The 20696-nt window shown below is 44.9% G+C and overlaps 1 protein-coding gene across 1 annotated transcript in view; it reads right to left on the minus strand.

The window, feature by feature from the left end:
* Positions 1 to 20696, minus strand: part of LOC138558352 (serine/arginine repetitive matrix protein 2-like) — a 321979-nt gene that overhangs the window by 59394 nt on the left and 241889 nt on the right. The window contains exon 6 of the mRNA XM_069642669.1: positions 8224 to 8358. Within this exon, the coding sequence (XP_069498770.1) occupies positions 8224 to 8358 (135 nt within the window). The remainder of the gene's footprint in view (positions 1 to 8223; positions 8359 to 20696) is intronic.

A 20696-nucleotide genomic window follows, 5' to 3' on the forward strand; every position in this document is an offset into this window, starting at 1 on the left:
TGTGTGCTGTTCGGCGAATCCACTATTCCTAGTTTCCTGGTTCCTTCTTCCTTCCTTTCACCCCTTCCCTCTAATTCTGCTCGCGGAATCCTCAACCCTAGCGACTGCAAACTTTTTCCTGGACATCCTGGAACTGCGACCTTCCCGGAACTCTGAACGCGCTCTGCAGCCGGACGAGACTCGAGCGAGCCTATACAAGACCCGATCCGTCCACAAGAGGAATCCTCCCGCGGAACAGAGCAAGAAGCGATCCCAGGTGAGACGGGGGAGATTTATGACAACTGGAGCCCCATCTTACAGGTCCTAAATATGGGTTCCTGAGAAGGTCCAGATAAACCAAGTGTTATCACACAGGATTTGCTAGGAGGACAGGTAAGGGGTATTATATGAATATCACTCCTTTTGAATGCCTGGAGAAACAAGTAGATCTGCCAGGAAGGTTTCTCAAGCTTTTCGGGGTACTTTGGGTAGACCCTTACAATGATAAACATATATGCTCTGCAAACCCTCAAAGGCCCTTTCTGGAGACTATGCCAAATATGGTGGTGGTAGATGCAACTGGGTCAGATTGGGATAGCGGAGGATTCAACAATGTCATGGACTTGAAAATGGATAGATCTACAGTGAGCACCAAAAGAAGAACAGGTCCAACACGATTGGCACAATTTGCAGATGCCCTAGTACTGAAGGATGCATGGAGGGAATAGCACAGGCTATTTAAGTATTCTTTTTTTTTCTCATCTGTACACTTGTTCTCAAGACTGGACTACATATTACTCAGTGGGAGATGCAGGGCAGATAAGAGAGTTCCATTTGATCTAGAGGTTGATCAGGCCACTCACCACTGAAATGTTCCATCAGAAAGAATACACTGAAGCCTCAAGGCATATGTAGGCTCAACGACTTTCACATACGGGGCAGTAGAGGTTATCACAACATTTGAAATGGATACGAAGGAACACTTGGAAAATAACCTTCTTTGATGAAAAGTATACAAAATTTTGGGAATCATTCAAAACTTAAAAAGGGTAAGATGATGATGTTCTTGGGCACTAAAGAGAAATTGAAGGGGGTGGATATTTAAAGGAAAAAGAGAGATATTCTGAGGCTTTAGAGATAATATTTAGAAACCAATGAAGAACTGGAAGAAGTAAGGTGGCTGAGGGAGCGACGCTGATTATAAGCCACTGAACGGGCTAACCAACACCTGTCGGAAACACAATGTAGGATTTACAAAAAGGGAGCTAAAACGGGTAAACTCCTGCCATGGCTGGTGAATGAAGACGGGGCTAGATTTGCCACTATGATCAGAGATAGCAACAGTACCCAATAGTGACTTTTGGGGAAGTGGCTGAAGTTTTCCCCCAACACTTTAAACAGCTATACACCTAGCAGACTATCTGTGGGAATAAGGAATTCGGGGCATTTATAGGGGACTTGCCAATCAAGTGAATCTCGGTAACACAAAGGGAGGCCCTTGAATGGGAACTCAAGGTGGCAGAACTGATCTGTGCAATCAAACAAATCAACAAAGCTAAGATGCTTGGCGCCAGCAGGTTCCTCTGAGAACTTTGGGCTTGACTGCAGGAGACAGTAAATCCTATGCGGCTACATTTCTGGAAAAGGAACTTGACATAAGGCGTTAGAGAAGCCACAGTTGTGCCGCAAAGGTCCCAGATATTTGTGCTTCAGATTCGCCGATATCTCTTGTTAATAGTGTGGTGGAAAAAGTGAAACTGGGTCCTCCATTGATGTACTACTCTGCAATTTGCATGCTAGATTTCAGCCACCTGCAGCTGCCATGTTAATCTGTGCCTACTGACTTTAACTGCATTGTACTATGTCATTGTGCACATGTCCTAACTGAGATGTGTGTCAGGTGTGTTGCTAGATGCGGCTCACTTCAACATTACCCACTTCTGACATAGTTCCTGTTTGGCACAGGCAAGCGATTTTCAATCCAACACCTCGCCAGGCATGACAGCTTCAGCAGGTAGAATTAGCAACATTATGCAGACAGGCACTGCCGTAGACATATAAGAACTGTAATTGTAATAAAAAACACTAATATGCCAGAAATGTATATGTCATGTCTGCTTCTTGTTGCAAGGTATATTCGCCAATGTGTGAGAACCTTACCACTGCTTGTAGTTTCTATTATGAAAATCATGTAGTTAAAGTTGGAACTACCTGGTGTATTGCATACTGATGCCACTGTATGATGAATGGACCACTCCCTTTCATGAAATAACCTGTGTGCATTACTGTATAAAAAAGTATAACCCGGGAAGGGGGTTGATGCGCCATACTCAGTTTGATCCTGGTTTCATGTCCCGTTTTATGGATTATCTGTATGCTGATTTGCTGACTGCCATTAAAAAGGCTCACCAATCTACTTGAAGAGTGGATCATTGAGTCTGGTAGTTGATTAGCCAAAACAATAGTGAGATGAAAATTATAAGGTGTTGTTGGCAAATCGCTTTTGGGTGATTAAAGAGTGCCTAACACACCGGCACGAGAGCACATGTGATCCTAGAGCGAACCCAAGAGATGGAATCTGTGCAGACTGCATTTGAACTAGAGAATGTCCCAAGGGCACTTATGTCTAGCAAACTCAGAAAAAGCATGTGATCCAAGTTGGATTTTGACCCAGAATTTCTGAACTGGGTGGATATCCTGTACAAGGAGCCAAGGCGAGAGTTAGGGTGAACCAAAAAGTTTTGTAAAGGTTTGAATAAGTAAATGATCTTGCAGAATGGATGCAACAAGATGCCCTGGTGGAGGGATTCTGTTTGCCATGGGGTGCGGAGAATTGGATATCACTTTATGCGGATGACTTTAGGGTATATGTAGGGATTCCACAATGTATATGCCAGGGAATCATAAGCATAATTCAAAGGTTTGGGAGACATTCAGAACTGAGATTAAACTGGAACATCTCCATTTAATTTCTAGTGATAAGGGGAGTTGAAACATAGGCAGTGCCCCTTGACAGTTGTGAAAGATGCTTTTCAATATTTGGGATTTTTTGTATAAAGGGGCTTTAATTTATTCATGAGAACCAATGTCTACCCTCCTATCATGAAATTGGAAAATTAGGTTAGCACTGGAAAAAGTTAGCTATGTCCATGACTATGTTTTCCTTTCCGTCAACTCTGATCACACAGTGTGGTTACTTTCTCCTAGTAGTGGAACTGTTGACCATGATGATGGTCGGTTTGTCTTCCTCTAAAAATGTGTTGCTCTTTGCGCCACCACTAACCACTACTGATGTGACTTTTTTGCCTCAGGCAATGGCTATAAGTCCAAACCTCCTACAGATCGAGCACTCCTTGCTTCTGGCGGGACATTCCCTATCATTGGCTAAATGTCGGCTGCTGGCGCATCTGTGGCACTTCAATGGTTCCCTTCTGCCAGGCCTCTCATCTTGTCCATCCCATCTTGGTTTCTCTTTGTGTCCCCAATACTGCATGGCCTTGGTGTCCACAGTACTGCATGGCATTACACTTCATGGCCTGGGGTGCTTCCTGCCAATTCCTTGTGCCTGCTCGAGGTTTCCTTCACGGCTCTGGCAATCTGGATAACTTTATCGAGCACCAGCTCCTTCTCCACTATGAACTTGTACTGTACCTTCCTCAAGTTGGTGTGGACCACCAGCAAATCACAGATCATGCTCTCTCTGTTGTTGCTGAAGACAACAAAAAGCTGTCAGCTCTCACATTCATGTGACGTAATCCTCCATTGCTTCAGAGGCCTCCTGCTTCCTAGTATAGAACTTGATCCGATGCAATACTGTGTTTTCTTTATTGGAAAATCTCTTAACAGTGCGCCTTATCGCCTCCTTGAACACGTCATCAGTGGCATCCTCAACTACTTCTGGATTGTGCCCCGCAAAAATTCTCTGCCCGTCCACACCAATGGCATTCAACAGCATGGCTCTCTTCCTGGCAGGGGAATAGTCTGTGCCCCTGACCGAATCCAAGTTGTGAAAAGGGGCTCCCACTGAGACCATGGAATTGCAGGCCTACCTGGTGTCTGAAGAAAAGCGGGGGTGCAGTAGCACCTTGCATCCTGACGCATGGAAATCTTCTGGATCCTCGTCAACAATTATGTAGTAAAATGACATGCAGCACACTCAGTGTTATGAGGACACAGGGATTTATTGTGCTGCCTTAACTGTGTACAGAGAGCAGTTAATTCACTGCTCTGATGATTATAATTGGTTATTTATAATGCGCTTAATACCCAGAGGTTCTAAGCGTGAACCCGGGGATCGATCCTGTGTTGCTGTGCGTTGTTTTGTTTCCAATGCGAGCAGGTTGCCCCTGAGCTATCCTCCCAAGAGGATATTGTGGTTCTCATGTGTCTCTTTCAGGGAGTCTTTATATTAAATGCAATATGTCCTGTATGCACTCCGCAAGTAGAAGCGCTGACGAGTCCTGCTGTTTTTGCTCTGCTCTAGCGTTATATGCTGTCCCATGCATGCGCTTTCTCTTGCGCCCCGCTTCCACTTGCTGAGTCTCGCGAGCTTGCTTTGCTTGCAAGTTCTCGCGAGACTCGCGAGCCACAGATGGACTTCCCACTTGCCACCTGAATGTGCCAAGATATCCCCAAGCACTCCAGACATGGCTTCCGCCCCCCAGCCCAAGACTCATTCTTATCTGCCTCTGGCTTTTATTAAAGGAGATAGAAGGGGAAACCTCGGGATGTCACCATGGAGTAGCCCTGCCAATCCAGTGCAAAAGAGAATGTTCCTTCTGCCACAAACTGGCATTTTGGTGCAATATTTGTATTGTAATGTAAATGTTTGATGACTAGATATATTACGTTGGTGATCACTGGTTAAAACATGTGAAATAAGTGATTTTTGCCATGAACGAAATTAATCTATGTAGCATGTGAGATTTGTTAGTAGAATTGTATGTCTATTCTGAATGGAAGACTTGCTGACAGAGGCGTCGCTTGGGGGACTGTGGGTGGGGGGGGCTATAGCTAGAAGCTCATGGGCTACAACCAAAAGACTAGCTAGCCCCGAGTCCCGACAGTACCATAGCCCCAGATATTTTCCAGACCTAGCAACACCCCTGCTTGATGACATTGTTTTTGGCCTGTATTCCACCTAAACCTTGGTGAACTGGAGACTTTGATACTGGCAAATAAAGTCTGAATACAATACTATGGGCAAGAATGGGTCATATTCCAGGACTGAGTCCTGCAAGTGCTTTGACTGCTGGGAAAGGACGCCATCTGGCTGGCCGGGGGGTGGTGGTGTCCCATGGGGGCACTGGGTGTGCTAGCGTTGCTGGGGACTGTGGTATATGGCTCTCTCTGCATTGCTGGGGGGGGGTGTCCCATGGGGGTACTGGGTGTGCTATGGTTGATGGGGACGATGGTATGTTGCTCTCTCCGCTTTGCTTCGGGGAGGTATACCTTGATTTACATTCATGTCTTTGCACTTTCTGTACTTACCGGCCTCGGCAGGTGCCAGGGCACCGGCCTCGGCTCTGCCGACTCCCTCGATTCCTTCGAAGTGCGGCGGCACGCTGCTACACCTCTCCTCCAATGGTAGCAGCTTCAGTGGGGAATGTGGTCTGCCTCCTGTGGGGCTGCGTTGCTGTCTGTGGGCTGCCAGCATGCCAGCATGTTCTGCATCCTCAGCCGCAGGTCATCCCACATTTTATGCCAATCTTGTACTGAACAGGGGGTCACACCCACAGCTGAGACCTTCTGGGCAGCCTCAGCCCATATGTCTTTTCTTCTCTGCTGCGTGAACCGCCTGTGGTCTGCGCTGAACAACTGCCCTGCATTGTCAACTATGTGCTCGACAAGAACAGTGAGTGCCACCTCACTGAAGCAGGCTTTCTGCTGCCGTCTGACTGGGATCCTTGATGTCATGTTCCTCAGTGTTTTTAGGCTGACACAGTAGCTGTGGGCCGTGTGGTACCAGAGGATTGCAGTGGATTATGATTTATGTAATGGCTGCCACTCTCTTTCAGGTTTTCGCGATAATGGTATTTCCGGCACAGGTGTTTCTGCATCCGCTATGGACGAGGCGGATACGGAAGTACCGCTGGCATTTTATCCGGTGCATCCTTCTCCGTGGGTGTTACCGTGATGGCGGTGACACCAGTTCCGCACTGTAGTGAGGCGCGCGGCCGCCAACCCATAATTCGTCCTTGTTACCCCATGCATGCAGTGTCGGAACCGGTGTCACCGCCATCACGGTAACACCGGATTACGACCGGCAAATTTGTAATGAGGGCCATTGTCACAGCAGCTGGACAGCATCGCATTCAGCCATGCATTAAAATTATGTATTTTACTAAAGTTACTGACACAGGGGATCTGTGAGTATGATGTTTCCCTGTCGCAGTGCCACCAGATAATTTGAAGGTCTAAGGTACAATGATCGTTATTAAAAAAACATACAAACTATGGGGTTAGGTTTGCCTAAGGTGACAAAGTCTTAAATCAAAACAACATAAATAAATGAAGGTTTCCCTACAGGATCGTGGTATCAGTATTTCAACCGTTCCCTTAGATTTCACCACCTGGTAACAAATAAATACACTTATAGGGCTGACTATGACAGTAAAGATGGCACTAATTCCGCCAGGAAGATTTACCATATACCACCACGACATCTGGCGGAATTAGCTCCAACAATCATTTCTCACGAGTACATTTGTCACTTGTTGGCTGAATTACTGTTAATGCCAGAAGAGTGGAAAGATCATTCAACGGTAATTTCACCAGGCAGAAATAGCATCAGAAAGCAAAAAGGAAGCTGTGCGTCGAGCATCTTTGAAAATCTAATCAACTTGAAACACTGCTTTATAGGTGCCATCCAAAGTTGAAACACAGAAAAGGATGCCAGGAGTCAAATCCAAAGGCACTGTGTGGAAATACAGTTTAGGAAGCCGATATTCACTGAGCCAGAGCTCACTGTGCTTGCAGAGCTTGTAGTGCCCTATGCCGAAGAACGCAATGGGGCACAAAACAGCAATTCCACCCACCAGACGAAAAATGCCTTAGGGAGTGAAATATGTGACAATATGGCAGGCACGGGGACGGTGCAACAGGACCGCAAAGACCTCAAGAAAAGGGGAAATGACTTGAAAGCCAGAATCCTCACTGCTTTAAGGATACAGCAGCTACTGAAGCAGGGACAGTGGAGCATCTGTAAAGGATACCTTGGTAGGAGACTGTGAGCAGCATAGTTTACATGGTGTCCTGGATGGCATAGGAGCAGGAGAGTTTGGATTAGCCAGCCAAGACTACCTCAGGGAGTACATGATTGTCCCATAGGCTCTTTACCCACCAACTCCAATTGAATGTCATCCTACACACTTGCAGTCAACCTGCAGAGCCTGCGGCGGGCAATGCACATCATCTATGAATGATGAACAGCTCCAACGACATTGAACAGTATATTCAGAGGCACAGTAGGTGATTTACCCCAAAATGGTCCATCATAGAGAAGTAGTAGGCCCTTATTGTAGGACATTCATCAGCGACAGTCAACAGCAAATATCTTGAAGTGGATACGATCCAAAAAATCCATCAACAACCACCATTGGCAGTAGCCACCACACCCATGTACCCACAATAGATTCCAGTCAAACAGCCGCCACCCAGAAAACACTCCACTCCAGAAAACACAAATCCAACAAATGCTAAACAGATTATGTCCCGATAGTACCAACAGTAGCGTAGCCCCAGATCTTTTCCAGACCTAGCAACACCACTGCTTGCTGACATTGTTTTTGGCCTGTATTCTACCTAAAGCTTGGTGAACCAGAGACATTGATAGTGGAAAATAAAGTCTGAATACAATAATATGGGCAATAATGGGTCATATTACAGGACTCAGTCCTGAGAGCTCTTTGCCTGCTGGAAAAGGACTGCCGGGTGCAAACATGCTTGGACCTGGAAATAATGGCATACCTTCTGGTGATGTTATGATGCAATTGCGTTATTATAACTAGGTTGTTGATCACCCCACAACCAAAGTCTGAGACCTCCCTGCCTTTAGCCCTAGGCTTACCACATTAAGATGTGTGGCCTACGGAGTGTGCAACAGAATGTGCCTTCCATGTAATACATTTAATCCTGCGCAGTGTTTGAGAAAGAGAAATATTACAGGAATTGTTGTCAAGGAATTAGAACATATGGTTGAAATGAGATCCTCAACAGGCTTGGATATTAGTAAACAGGGACTACCTTGGCATTTTTCTGTTTGTGTTTATGTTTCTCCTTGGGGGTTTGTGAAATTGCTCTGTTATATTCAATACCATCCCCTTTCTCTTTCATTTGTCTCCTGTTTGCAGCATGCTCCGGGGCACATAAATCAATATTCTGAAAAGTAGAGGGAGTACAATTAGCCAAACTGAAAGGAGCTTTCAAGTTTCCCATCAATAGTTTCATAATATCTTGTCAAATGAACAGAATCTTCGCCCGAAAAAGTAGTTGTTTGTGATTTGTCTAATTTACAGGGGCCAGCTTCATTGTATACACATTATCAAAGCAGCAGGACAGCATTGCATTCAGCCATGCATGTTAACACTGCTTAACAAAAAATTACATATTTTACTTAAGTTACTGACACAGGGCATCTGTGAGTATCATGTGTCCCTGTCGTTGTGCCACCAGATAATTCGAAGGTCTAGGGTACAATGATCTTTATTCATAAAACATACAAACTTGGAGTTAGGTTGGCCTGAGGTGACAAAGTGGTAAATCAAAAAAAGAAAAAAATGAAGCTTTCCCTACAGGATCGTGGTATCAGTATTTCAACTGATCCCTTAGATATCACCACCTGGCAACAAATAAATACACTTATAGGGCTTACTATGACATTAAAGATGGCACTAATTCCGCTGGGAAGATTTACCAAATACCACCACAACATCTGGCGTTATTAGCTCCAACAATCATTTCTCATCAGTAAATTCGTCACTTGTTGGCTGAATTACTGTTACTGCCAAAAGAGTGGAAGAATCATTCAACGGTAATTCCGACATGCAGAAATGGCATTAGAAAGCAAAAAGGGAGTGGCCACTAGAGGGCGCACGGATGAACCTAACCTCTATGTGATCTCATCGTCCCACGGCCCTAAAAGTGGATTGAGCCCCCACTAGAAAGTCCCCCACACTGGATAAGTTTGGCAAATCTTATGTGGGAACATAGCCCCCTGGATGTGAGCGAAGACCTGAAGAAAATCGGAGTAGGATTTGCCTGGAAATCGTAATTTGTAAAGTGGTGCGCAGTGACTGCGGCCCGGCCCGGTCTGCGTCGTTGAAAGTGAATTGGCCCAGCGTTGAAGCGCGTAGCTGCAGAGGAACCTGCGGAGACACCTGCAACACCCGGAGGAGGTCCGGAGTTCAGGCACCCCCCCACGGGAGAGGTTCCATCCACAATGAAAACACAAGTGGCCCCGTTGAACCCGTTTGGTGAAGCGGTGCTGAGACGTGCACAGTCGAAGAGGAGCACCCCGAGAGAGTACCAAAGGTAAGCCAGTTGGTGCCTCCCCCTCTCGTGGCGTCACCCTGAGACCCAATCCTCCCTCCGCCATCGTCCCTGGCGGTATATCATTTATTTATGATAATATGTACACAGCCAAAGATGGCTTTACATATACAAACTTAAATTTAAAACACATTATCACACATTCTGCAAGGTTTAAAATGTACATACAAAAATATCCTCTGATAGATCCTTTAAAATTTTTTAAATTAATTCATAAAATTTCATCATGTGATATATCAAATTCATGTCATTCCCTTCCATCAGTCTTTTCCAACAGATTTCTATATCCTCTAATAGACTGGAGTTTTTGTAACGTAAAAAATACTTTACACAAAGGTTTACAAGACTCTCGCAGTGACATAACAGATGTTTAGCAGTTTCAATGTTTTCCATACCACATAATCTACAAAACCTTATGGTTTTCTCTATTCCCAATTTGGCACCTAGGATCTCCATCGTATCACAAAGATTGAATTTAAACATAAAATACTGTCTAACAATGGTAGCAGATGGAAAGGCATACAAATATTTCGGTTTCGTAGATTCTAGAGACCAATGTTCTAAAAATAGGCCGCTTGTTGATTTCGTGGCCAAGGAGATCATGTCACGTTCCTTAGCATAGCTATATATTACTCCTTGTAATAGTTTTTTGATCTTAGCTTGTTTTAAGAGTAACTAGCTCTTTTCATTAGTAGTTGCCCATTTTGCATATACCATATGTAATCTGCTCAAAGATTTAAAATGTTTTTTAAAACCACTCTTAGAATTAGTCATCAATTCAACTACAAAGGTGCTAATGGATAACATACTTAGCTTTGCATAAAGCATTGCAGATTTGTATTCTAATATGTCCTTAGCAAATCTAAAATCTCCCTCTAATAACATATATTCACATGCTATTGTATTTGGTAATCTAAACAATAATTTTAAACATTTTCCTTCAAATTTGCACATTTCGTTCTCAAATTTACCTCCCCAAATCTCGGCTCCATAAAGTAGACAACTTATTATTTTACTATTATATAGTAGTAAGATGGTGTTTACTGAAATGCTACCTTGTTTCCCAATAAATGTACTGATAGCGCCAGTATTTTTTAAACATAAAAGTTTAGATGCCTCCCAATGCTGTTTCCACATCAGCTTTGCGTCTATTATGACTCCTAAATATCGATAGTATTCAACTTTTTCAAGTTTCTCTGCATTCACCATCCATATAAATTTGTTAGACCATGATTGTTTCGTTTTTCCCAGAAAGGACATTACCTTAGTTTTAGCAATATTAATCTTTAATCCATTCTTTTCAGAGAATTGCAAAAGACAGTTTATCCTTAATTGTAGCCCTAACGGTGTGTAGTCTAACAAGACCAGATCATCAGCGTATCCTAGCCAAGGAAGGTCTATCATACCCAGCTTCACTGAATTGACCATTCTTTCGTCTAACTCATTCATACAATCGGCCAAATAAAGATTAAACAATGTCGCTGCAAGCCGACAACCTTGTTTTACTCCACAAACTGTGGGGATTGATTGGGAGAGCCGTCCTTCACCGTCTAGGCGTACTCTAACTGAAGTGTCAGAGTACAATAATTGTATCATATATAGTAGCTCTTCTGGTATCCCCCATAACTTCAGTTTGTCCCATAGTTTTTCTCTTATTACCGTATCAAATGCGGCAGAAAGATCAATAAACGCCACATATCCTGGCAAATTACGCACATTCCACAAATATTCTACTGCTGATACTAAGTTGATTATATTATGGGTGGTGGAAGATTTTGCTCGAAACCCAGCTTGATATATAGGCAGGATCTTATTAGCCTCTATCCATATGTTTAGTTCATCTAGTAATACTTTTGCGAATATTTTGGCCGGAATATCCAGCATCGCTAACATTCAGTAATTTTTAGGGTCTTTCCATTCACCCTTTTTGTAGATCGGGAGTATTACACTCTCCTGCCATGTTTTAGGAATGGACCCATTCATGCCAATCCATTGGAACAGGAGATTAAGTACTTTTGCCCATATTTCCGAGGCTAAGCGTAAAAGGGCATTGCAAGTACCATCAGGGCCAGTGGCTCTAGAGGTGTGTAGTTTCTCAATCATATTAACAAGAGAGAGTTCTGAGAAATTTCCCATCCATATTGCCCGCTTTGACATCAGCCCAGTTTTTATGGTCTCACCAGAGCCACGGGTGTTTTTTACATGCTTAATCCACTCTTTTTCTGGAACACTATTGAGTGGGAGATTTCGTTTGTTTGTCTCATTTATCACTCTCCACATCCCTTGTTGATTGTTACTTTTCGCTTGGGCAGCAATGTTTAACCATGTTTCACATAGTTTATTTCTTTTATGATAGCGCATCCACTTCCTATGTTGTTTTTTTAACCATTTTATCTGTGTGGAGGCATCACTACCCTTGGTCTTGGCAGCATATTTGATGGCTTTTCTCAGAGCAGTTTTCGCTTTGTTGAATACAGGATCATATGCATTATGTTTGCCGTGCGAAAGATTCCATTTTTCACCATTGCTGGAATACTTCCGTTTTTGGGAGGCAGCTTCTTTGATTTTACTTATGACATCTTCATATTCCCCAATAGTTTCACTATGGGTAACTATTTGTCTATCATTTATAGTATTCCACCACTTTTGTAGCTCATTAACGGCTACTACATTAACTTTTTCAAGTTTAGTGGGATTCAATGAGATCCGATTAGCGGCATTGTTTACTTTTATGTTCCCTGCCACATGATATTCTGCCTCCACGTTCGGATATTCCAGCATTACAATAAGTGGAAAGTGGTCACTTTCTTCTCGGCTTCCTACCGCCATATCTCTGATAAAGCTGTTAGCCTTTTCATTTACAATAGTGTAGTCAATTGTAGATAAACTGCCCCAGCCTGCTCTAGTGACACCTCTCTTAGTGTCTCCTTTAGTGCATCCATTAAGCATAATCAGCTGATGGTTCAGTATTAATTTACACCAAGTTTCTCCAAATCTATTGCATGTTTCCATTGTTATAGGCCCAGAACTCTTGCCTATGCCCATTGGGTCCTCAGGTAATATTATCTTTGCGTTGAGATCTCCCGCAATTATGATGGGGAGCACAGTGTTATATTCTGTCAAAATCTTTATTAGCATCTCTACGTTCTCTTTATTCTTGGTACCATTTGGGGGGTTGTATATATTTATTAATAGGATATTCGGAAATTGCTGGATGTTAGTTTTTACAATAACTCCCAGGACCATCTCATTGGACCAGCTAGATTTAACACCAGTCCAAGGGTGTTTAATAGCTGTTAACAATCCACCTTTTGGGCGGCCTCGCGGGCCTTTACATGCCAAACTTTGTATAGTGCACCATCCATCTATATCACACATTTCATATAACCAGGTCTCTTGCAGTGTGATTAAGCAAAAGGCATTTAGATTATTGAGGAGCCCATCTTTTTTCTCATAGTGCATATTCCCCCTAGTGTTCCATGAGATCATCATATTGATGTCATCAGGAACTTTGTTCTAATCTAGATTTATACTCTATTGGTAGCCATTGCCAATACCCGACAGTATCAACAGCACTGTTAGTTTCATCAAACTTTTTTAGATCACCAGGTTTTCCAGGTTGGCTAACATTACCATTGTTGGACTGTTTTATAGAGGTTTTTACACATTTTGCTGATGTAGCTATATTACTTTCTTTTGGTGTCTCATTAAGATTTGCCATTCTTGTGTTCTCACTTCTTTTTACTTCAATAGCCCCCCTTTGATATTTCACTTTGCGCATTGAAGTTTCTGTGCATGTGTATCCCAGTTTAGTAAAATTCTCTTGATGGCTTAATATACATTCTAGATTGGTGTCATCTGTACACCACACATTAGTGGTGACTAATTTTGGAGTAATTAGTTGATCAACTATCTTAAAGTCACTCGATTTCACTGTCCGCAACGGGACTACCAACGCACAGAGTTCTACAATTCGCTGTCTATTTAATATCTCTATTGGTCCTGATTTGTCAATTGCCTGAAATTGTAGGGCTTTGACAACGTTTAGAGGATCTCTCTTATAGGTAGGTTCGAAAGTTTTTTCATTATTATGTTCGCTGAAATATACACCCTTACGAATCTGTTTCTCTTCCGTATACCCTTCTTGGGGGGATTCAGAGTCATGACCTGAGACGGGACATTGCTGATACTCAGTGCTTTCCTCTTGGAAGAGAGTTTTGATAGCTTTCAATACCTTGGTAGAGATTTCTTTATTCTTGGACCTCTCTTTTTCTTTCTTTACTTTTTTCTTTGAGGGGACTACCCACTCATCCAGTGTGGGGACAGCTAGTTTAGTGGATTTTGCAATCTTGTGCACTTTACTTAACTCTTTACTCTTATTCTGCATGTCAATGATATTCATCTCCTGTGGAGCATGGATTGCTACTATGTGTTTACCTAAGAAGTTAGGTTCATTAGTTATATGAATCACTTTAGGTCTCACAACTGCTAAGGAATCCTCTCTTACCAGTGTAGAGATACATTTTTCAATAATATCAGGCATGGATTCTTCTCTAACAATGCAGCCATTATTCATCACTCTCCCATGTTCATAAGACACAGATTTTTTTGTTTTTTCTTCCCATTTCTTTGTTTCTTTAACTTTATCCCATTTCTCAAATTTTTCTTATACCAGCATACCTTGGCATTAGAATCAATAGAGTATCCTGCCACCTGGGGATTCTGGTCTTTGAATGGTTTGGCCATATTGGCTTCAGTATCAGAGCCATCCAGGTCTTTTGCTTTTGAGAAAAAATTTCAGTATTGGTGCCAACTTCTCTGAACGTCATACACTCTTTGGTAGAACCAGAAAGCAAAAGGACAGTATAGCTATCTAGTTTACGTTCTATCATATCGCATATATCAACAATTTATGTTAACACCCGTTCTAGGGCTTCCCAAAGGTCTTCATTTTTTAATGGACTGAAGCTCTCATTTTCTTCAGAAAGTCTACTGTTAATAGAGATCGTGCTGGTGTTCATTCTAGAATTAGGACTAGGCACTTTACTGTTTGTCACCTTAAATGAGGTGATGGCATATGTTATTAGGCCAGAAATCGGGTCAACTATAACTCGTTCTTTTTCTTCCTCCTCCAATTTACTCGCATGCTCAACATTATAACTACCGCCCTCAATGAGATCACCGTCAGGATGACTGACTTCACTTACTGATTTCAGTGTCATAACCTCTAATTCATGCCAGCTAGTTGGGCTACCGGGAATAGACATTTTAAGCTGATGTATCTCTGTGCCACTCCATATGGCCATGTCTGTACAAGCATTACCAGTATTAATGGTACTTATTCCCCTATGGGCATCTATTCCCTCTCTACTATTTTGAGTATCCAACAGTTCAGAGAGTAATTTAGCGCCGATACACAGTAGTCTGTTTGAGAGATCCTCCACAAGTTCAGCACTTATGTCTGTTATTACGCTCTCTGCTAGATTGTTATAGCTCGACTTTGTGGACTCAATACGATCAAAAAATTTTGTCATTTTAGCTAGCTTAGCTTCGGGTAATAGACCATGCTTGCTAATGATCTTCCTTTTACATGCGCGATTAGGTTGTTGTATCGTGTCAGTTATTTTTTTAATTTCAGTGTCTAGACTGGTGTGAGATCTGAGATTCATCATCAATTGGAGTTTATTATGATATCACAGGTATATGTTGAATTACAAAGCAAAGCCCACTCACCTTATATGAGATTTCAATTAGCGGTCTCTATTTCAGATATTTTGTGTCCAATGGTGTAAACAGTCATGCAATCCTTATATTTCTTTCCTCAAGTGTAGCTATTTACTGGGTATTATTATCCTTAGACGAAAAATCCCACACCATTCACCTCGCACCACGCACCGCGAACAGCAAACAGCTCACTTCCGTGCACTTACTGGTGCGCGTGCGTGGTGCGCTGCATGATGGGTATTTCACATGACCCTGGGGAAATGGAAGGGAGGGGCCAGTTCGAGCGGGCCAATCCTAGGCTCTAAAGAGATCAAAGTAGAGAAAAATCTGCAATTAGTAGTGCGTGGGATACGGAACGTATCAACTCTAGGAGGGGTGTGGGGGTTTACTAGAGAGATGGGCGTATCCAATATACCACGCAGCAATAGAATTACGGAGAGGGTGGGTGTATCCAATCTAACACAGATCGGGGAGCAGACAAGTGAAAAAGCTAAAACACGTGTCCGAATAGAACGTGGAAGTGTTCATCAGTAATTACTTCAAGGTCAGGCAGTCCGGGTGTAGCTGCGAAGGACTTCCTCTTTAGACTCGCGGAATGGGAGTAGAATCCTCACGGGCTAAACAAACAAAGGCAGTCCAGTGTCCAGAATCTAGGCAAAGTCGATCACAGCAAACAGCACACTTCCGTGCACTTACTGGTGCGCGCGCGTGGTGCGCTGCATGATGGGTATTTCACACGACCCAGGGGAAATGGAAGAGAGGGGCCAGTTCGAGCGGGCCAATCCTAGGCTCTAAAGAGATCAAAGTAGAGAAAAATCTGCAATTAGTAGTGCGTGGGATACGGAACGTATCAACTCTAGGAGGGGTGTGGGGGTTTACTAGAGAGATGGGCGTATCCAATATACCACGCAGCAATAGAATTACGGCGAGGGTGGGTGTATCCAATCTAACACAGATCGGGGAGCAGACAAGTGAAAAAGCTAAAACACGTGTCCGAATAGAACGTGGAAGTGTTCATCAGTAATTACTTCAAGGTCAGGCAGTCCGGGTGTAGCTGCGAAGGACTTCCTCTTTAGACTCGCGGAATGGGAGTAGAATCCTCACGGGCTAAACAAACAAAGGCAGTCCAGTGTCCAGAATCTAGGCAAAGTCGATCACAGCAAACAGCACACTTCCGTGCACTTACTGGTGCGCGCGCGTGGTGCGCTGCATGATGGGTATTTCACACGACCCAGGGGAAATGGAAGGGAGGGGCCAGTTCGAGCGGGCCAATCCTAGGCTCTAAAGAGATCAAAGTAGAGAAAAAGCTGCAATTAGTAGTGCGTGGGATATGGAACGTATCAACTCTAGGAGGGGTGTGGGGGTTTACTAGAGAGATGGGCGTATCCAATCTAACACGCAGCAATAGAATTACGGAGAGGGTGGGCGTATCCAATCTAACACAGATTGGGGAACAGACAAGTGAAAAAGCTAAAACACGTTTCTGAATAGAACGTCGAAGCGTTCATCAGTAATTACTTCAAGGTCAGGCAGTCCGGGTGTAGCTGCGAAGGACTTCCTCTTTAGACTTGCGGAACGCGAGTAGAATCCTCACGGGCTAAGCAAACAAAGGCAGTCCAGAGTCCAGAATCTAGGCGAAGTCGATCACAGCAAACAGCACACTTCCGTGCACTTAGTGGCGGTATATCACAGAGACGCCCCAGTGTGGAGAAGGATGTTCTGCTACCCCACTGATTCTTAAGGTGGAACTGAGACCAGCAGGACTTACTGCGCTCACTCGAAACTCTGGCAACCATGTTAGTGCACTCCCGTTGGTCACCGCCCTCAGAGTTAAATACAACACTGTGAGAGGCTTGGGAGCATGGTGAAACCCGGTGCATATCTTGAGGATCGATTAGAGATCCCGGTGATCCCAGCTCGGTGATGCCCATTTCACATGACAGACTTGCCTCTTAGGCCATACCATGACCCCACTGCACCTCATTAAGTCCAATATTGGAGTGGCCGCAATGCGTAGCGGCTGGTGGAGGAACGAGAGAACAGCGACATTTCTGGGCCTCCTACCGCGGCCCTCAGGATCAGCGTGCTCCAGCGCTTTGCCCGCAGTTGCCCCTGCCCAGAACACGTGCGTATCATAAGGTCTCCCGCTGGCAGAGAGCAGTGTATATGACCCCGGACACCCTACACCATATATGGGTCCTCGAACACTGCGGAGGCCAGTGAGGACTCAAATCAACCTCCTTCTTGGCCCCTAGCTCATAATTGAAAGGAGCCACCAGAGAAACTCAACGGACCCACAGGTCCCTATTAAATACAAGAAGGATACGGACCGTAACCCCTCTCAGGATTAGACACACTCAGGGCGGGCTTACTGGGTCAAAGCGGTGGCTGGCGTATGACTCTTATTGTGCAGCTTGTGTCCGATTACCAGGGGATAAGACAACCCTATTAAAGCAACACCCAGCACATGGGCCCGGCTTGTGCTGGGGCACACTCCTGGAATCATTCTGGAGACCTCCAAGCTGAAGACTGACCCCACAGCAAAGGTCTAATAACCCTAGATTGCTCAATACAACTTACGAACGGGAACGTGGTGGAGAACGCAACTTCATCCAGGCACAGAGGGAGACAGCACACCTCAATTCGATTGGATGAGTTACCCAGTCCTTCCCCAGCAAACTGAGCTTTCCCTGAGGTCTTCTTAGGACAAGGGCCTACGGTGCGAGCAACCACACAGCGTGAAAAACAGAGCTAAAGCGCCATTCCTCGGGCCTGCACAATCGACACTTGCAGAGTGTTCCAAGCTGGAGGTATCTAGGTGGAGCACCCTCGCCCAACAATGTGAATGTGCTCCTCCTGCTGCAAAGGGACGGAACATGTTATGCCCTCATACAACGAAGCAAGACCGGATCCCAGAGAAGTAAAGACTCCACACACCAAAGCAGATGCAAATTCAACCACATCACGAGAGTTCACTGGAGGGTTGGGCCGCCAAAATTGGGGTGTGTGCCCTCCTCCAGGTGTACCTGCCATGGCCGTGAAGAAGTAGAGGCCCTCCTCAGACTGAGGAATCGCTTACACATTGATAACTTCAAAGTGCTTACTTCAGCCAATAGTGAGGCCCGGCGAATGGATGTCCAAGATCTCGAACCACTAGACGCCCCCGTTGGCAGTGCACCCCCAGGACATATATCTGACTCCTGTGGTTCTGAACTCCACTTGGCATTGAGAGGGTTGGGCCCCCACCTTTGGGACATGTGTCCTCCTCCACGGACAGTCCCTCTGGGAGGGAGAGTAAATTCATCCTGCATCAAGAGAAGCAAATTGAGCGATAGGCTATAACTGGCCCTGTGTCATGACCCTTGCCCCTGGCCCTCACTGGCAAGTCAGCCTTCAAGTTAGGGCCAGGTCAAAGGCCTTAGAACCTCATCCAAGACTCTCTTGGAGTCAGTCCTGGCATCTTTGGCGCCAGGCTCATAACCATCATGAAGACCAACATTAGAATGGGACTATTTACTTGGGACTATTTAACTTGGAGGGGGGGGTTCAGCCAACATGGAGGCACACACATAGCTCAGTTGCAAGGAACTGAGCTATGCAGTCTAGTCTTTTGGGTGTGGCAGGCCTGGGACTACTTTACCTGGACTACTTTGGGTGTGGCAGGCCTGGGACTATTTTACCTGGACTACTTTATCTGAGACTATTTAAACCACACCCAAACAGCAGAACATGCTTTGCGTTATTCTGCTGTGGGCAGCGTAACGCTCACTGGGCCTCATTACATGGTATGCAGTAACCATGGCGCTGTTAGCGCCATGGTTGCCGCCAGTATTTTACCGTGTCCGGTGGATGGCGGAATTACCGCCCTACTCCAAAGTGAGCTGGGGCGGTAATTCCCCATTACCAAGGCACTTCCCCATTCCCATTTTTGCCCCCATAGGGCTCAATGGAAATGGGGAAGGAGGTAATTACGGAACCGCAATTTGCGGTACCGTAATTAGCACCAAGGTCCCTTTGCAGGCCCGTTCCTTAACGGGTGGTAAAACCAGCCGTTGAGATCGGGTCCGGCAAAGAGACCACTTCCCCATTCCCATTTTTGCCCCAATAGGGCTCAATGGAAATGGGGAAGGAGGTAATTACGGTACCGCAATTTGCGGTACCGTAATTAGCACCAAGGTCCCTTTGCAGGCCCGTTCCTTAACGGCTGGTAAAACCAGCCGTTGAGATCGGGTCCGGCAAAGGGACCTCGTATAAGGCGGTAAGGGTTTACCGGTACCGGTGCCCTTACCGGTACTGGTAAACCCTTACCGCATTCCGTGTAATGAGGCCCACTGTGTCCAGTTCTTTGATGCCAGCTTACCTGAAACGAAGGACCTGCAGAGAGGGAAAGAACACTCTGAAACTTACCTGGAACAGTATCCTGTCTTCAATCCATCGCTGACTTCAGTTCCACTCACCTGAAGGTACAAACTCCATCATCCGGCACCGCATGCATCATGGAATACCATACCTGGAAAGAGGAGAAAGAAAGACAGCATTATTAAGCGTTTACTCACGTTTCCTCCCGAATGAAGAAAGCCACACAATTCGTACCTGGGTAGTCATCTCCTGGTCAGTATCATTGCTGCAACACTACTGCGATCGGTGAGGAACATCGCAACCTGTAAGGAGAGAAAAGACACAGGTTAGCAATATAAAAGGCGAAACAGCGCCGCGCATCGCACATTACTCACCAGACAGCATCGCGCACACACCGCTTTCACCTACCGGCCCATACTCATCTTCAAACTGCATGACAACACCAAAATACCTTTCCATACCTAAAAGGAAAGAAGCAAGACATTATTATTCGAACTAAGAGGAACATAAGAACTGCATATAAAGACTGTAAAGCAGCAAACCTACAGAGTCGCAGCAGGCCTGGATTCCCACAGGGGGCTTTCACCAGTGAAGTAACTTGGTCGCTGCTTGCCCCCCACATCTACACGCCCCTGCCACGAGGAGCAGGACGGAGAATCCACCTTTTACAATATTAAGGTGAGGAGAAGGCCCAAGAGGGGAGGAAGGAGTTGAGGCCAAGGGAGGTGGGAAAACATAAAGACAATATGGTATTGAATCCAGCTCTCCCATATTGAGGACCCACCTTTAACCAGAGGCCTTACCAAGGGACCGGGAGAGGGTTCGAGAGTGCAAATCATCCAACCAGGGCTGGGTGGCGTCCCTGTGGATACAAGGTGAGCGTAACACCCTGACAATAGACTGTGAATTGAATGTGAAGAAGCCGCCATAGTAACAAACCTGAAGTAACAGAGCCCAACCCAATGACAATGCTCCAAGTGGGAAATGCATGGACATAAGGCAGAAACTTGCTCCATACCGGTTTTTCCCTGCACCGTACTGACCCAGGCCCCTCGCCGGAACCAGTAATGGCGACATTGGGGGCA

Source organism: Ambystoma mexicanum, chromosome 1p (genome assembly GCF_040938575.1).
Source record: "Ambystoma mexicanum isolate Mex_15411 chromosome 1p, UKY_AmexF1_1, whole genome shotgun sequence".
Classification (NCBI taxonomy): domain Eukaryota; kingdom Metazoa; phylum Chordata; class Amphibia; order Caudata; family Ambystomatidae; genus Ambystoma; species Ambystoma mexicanum.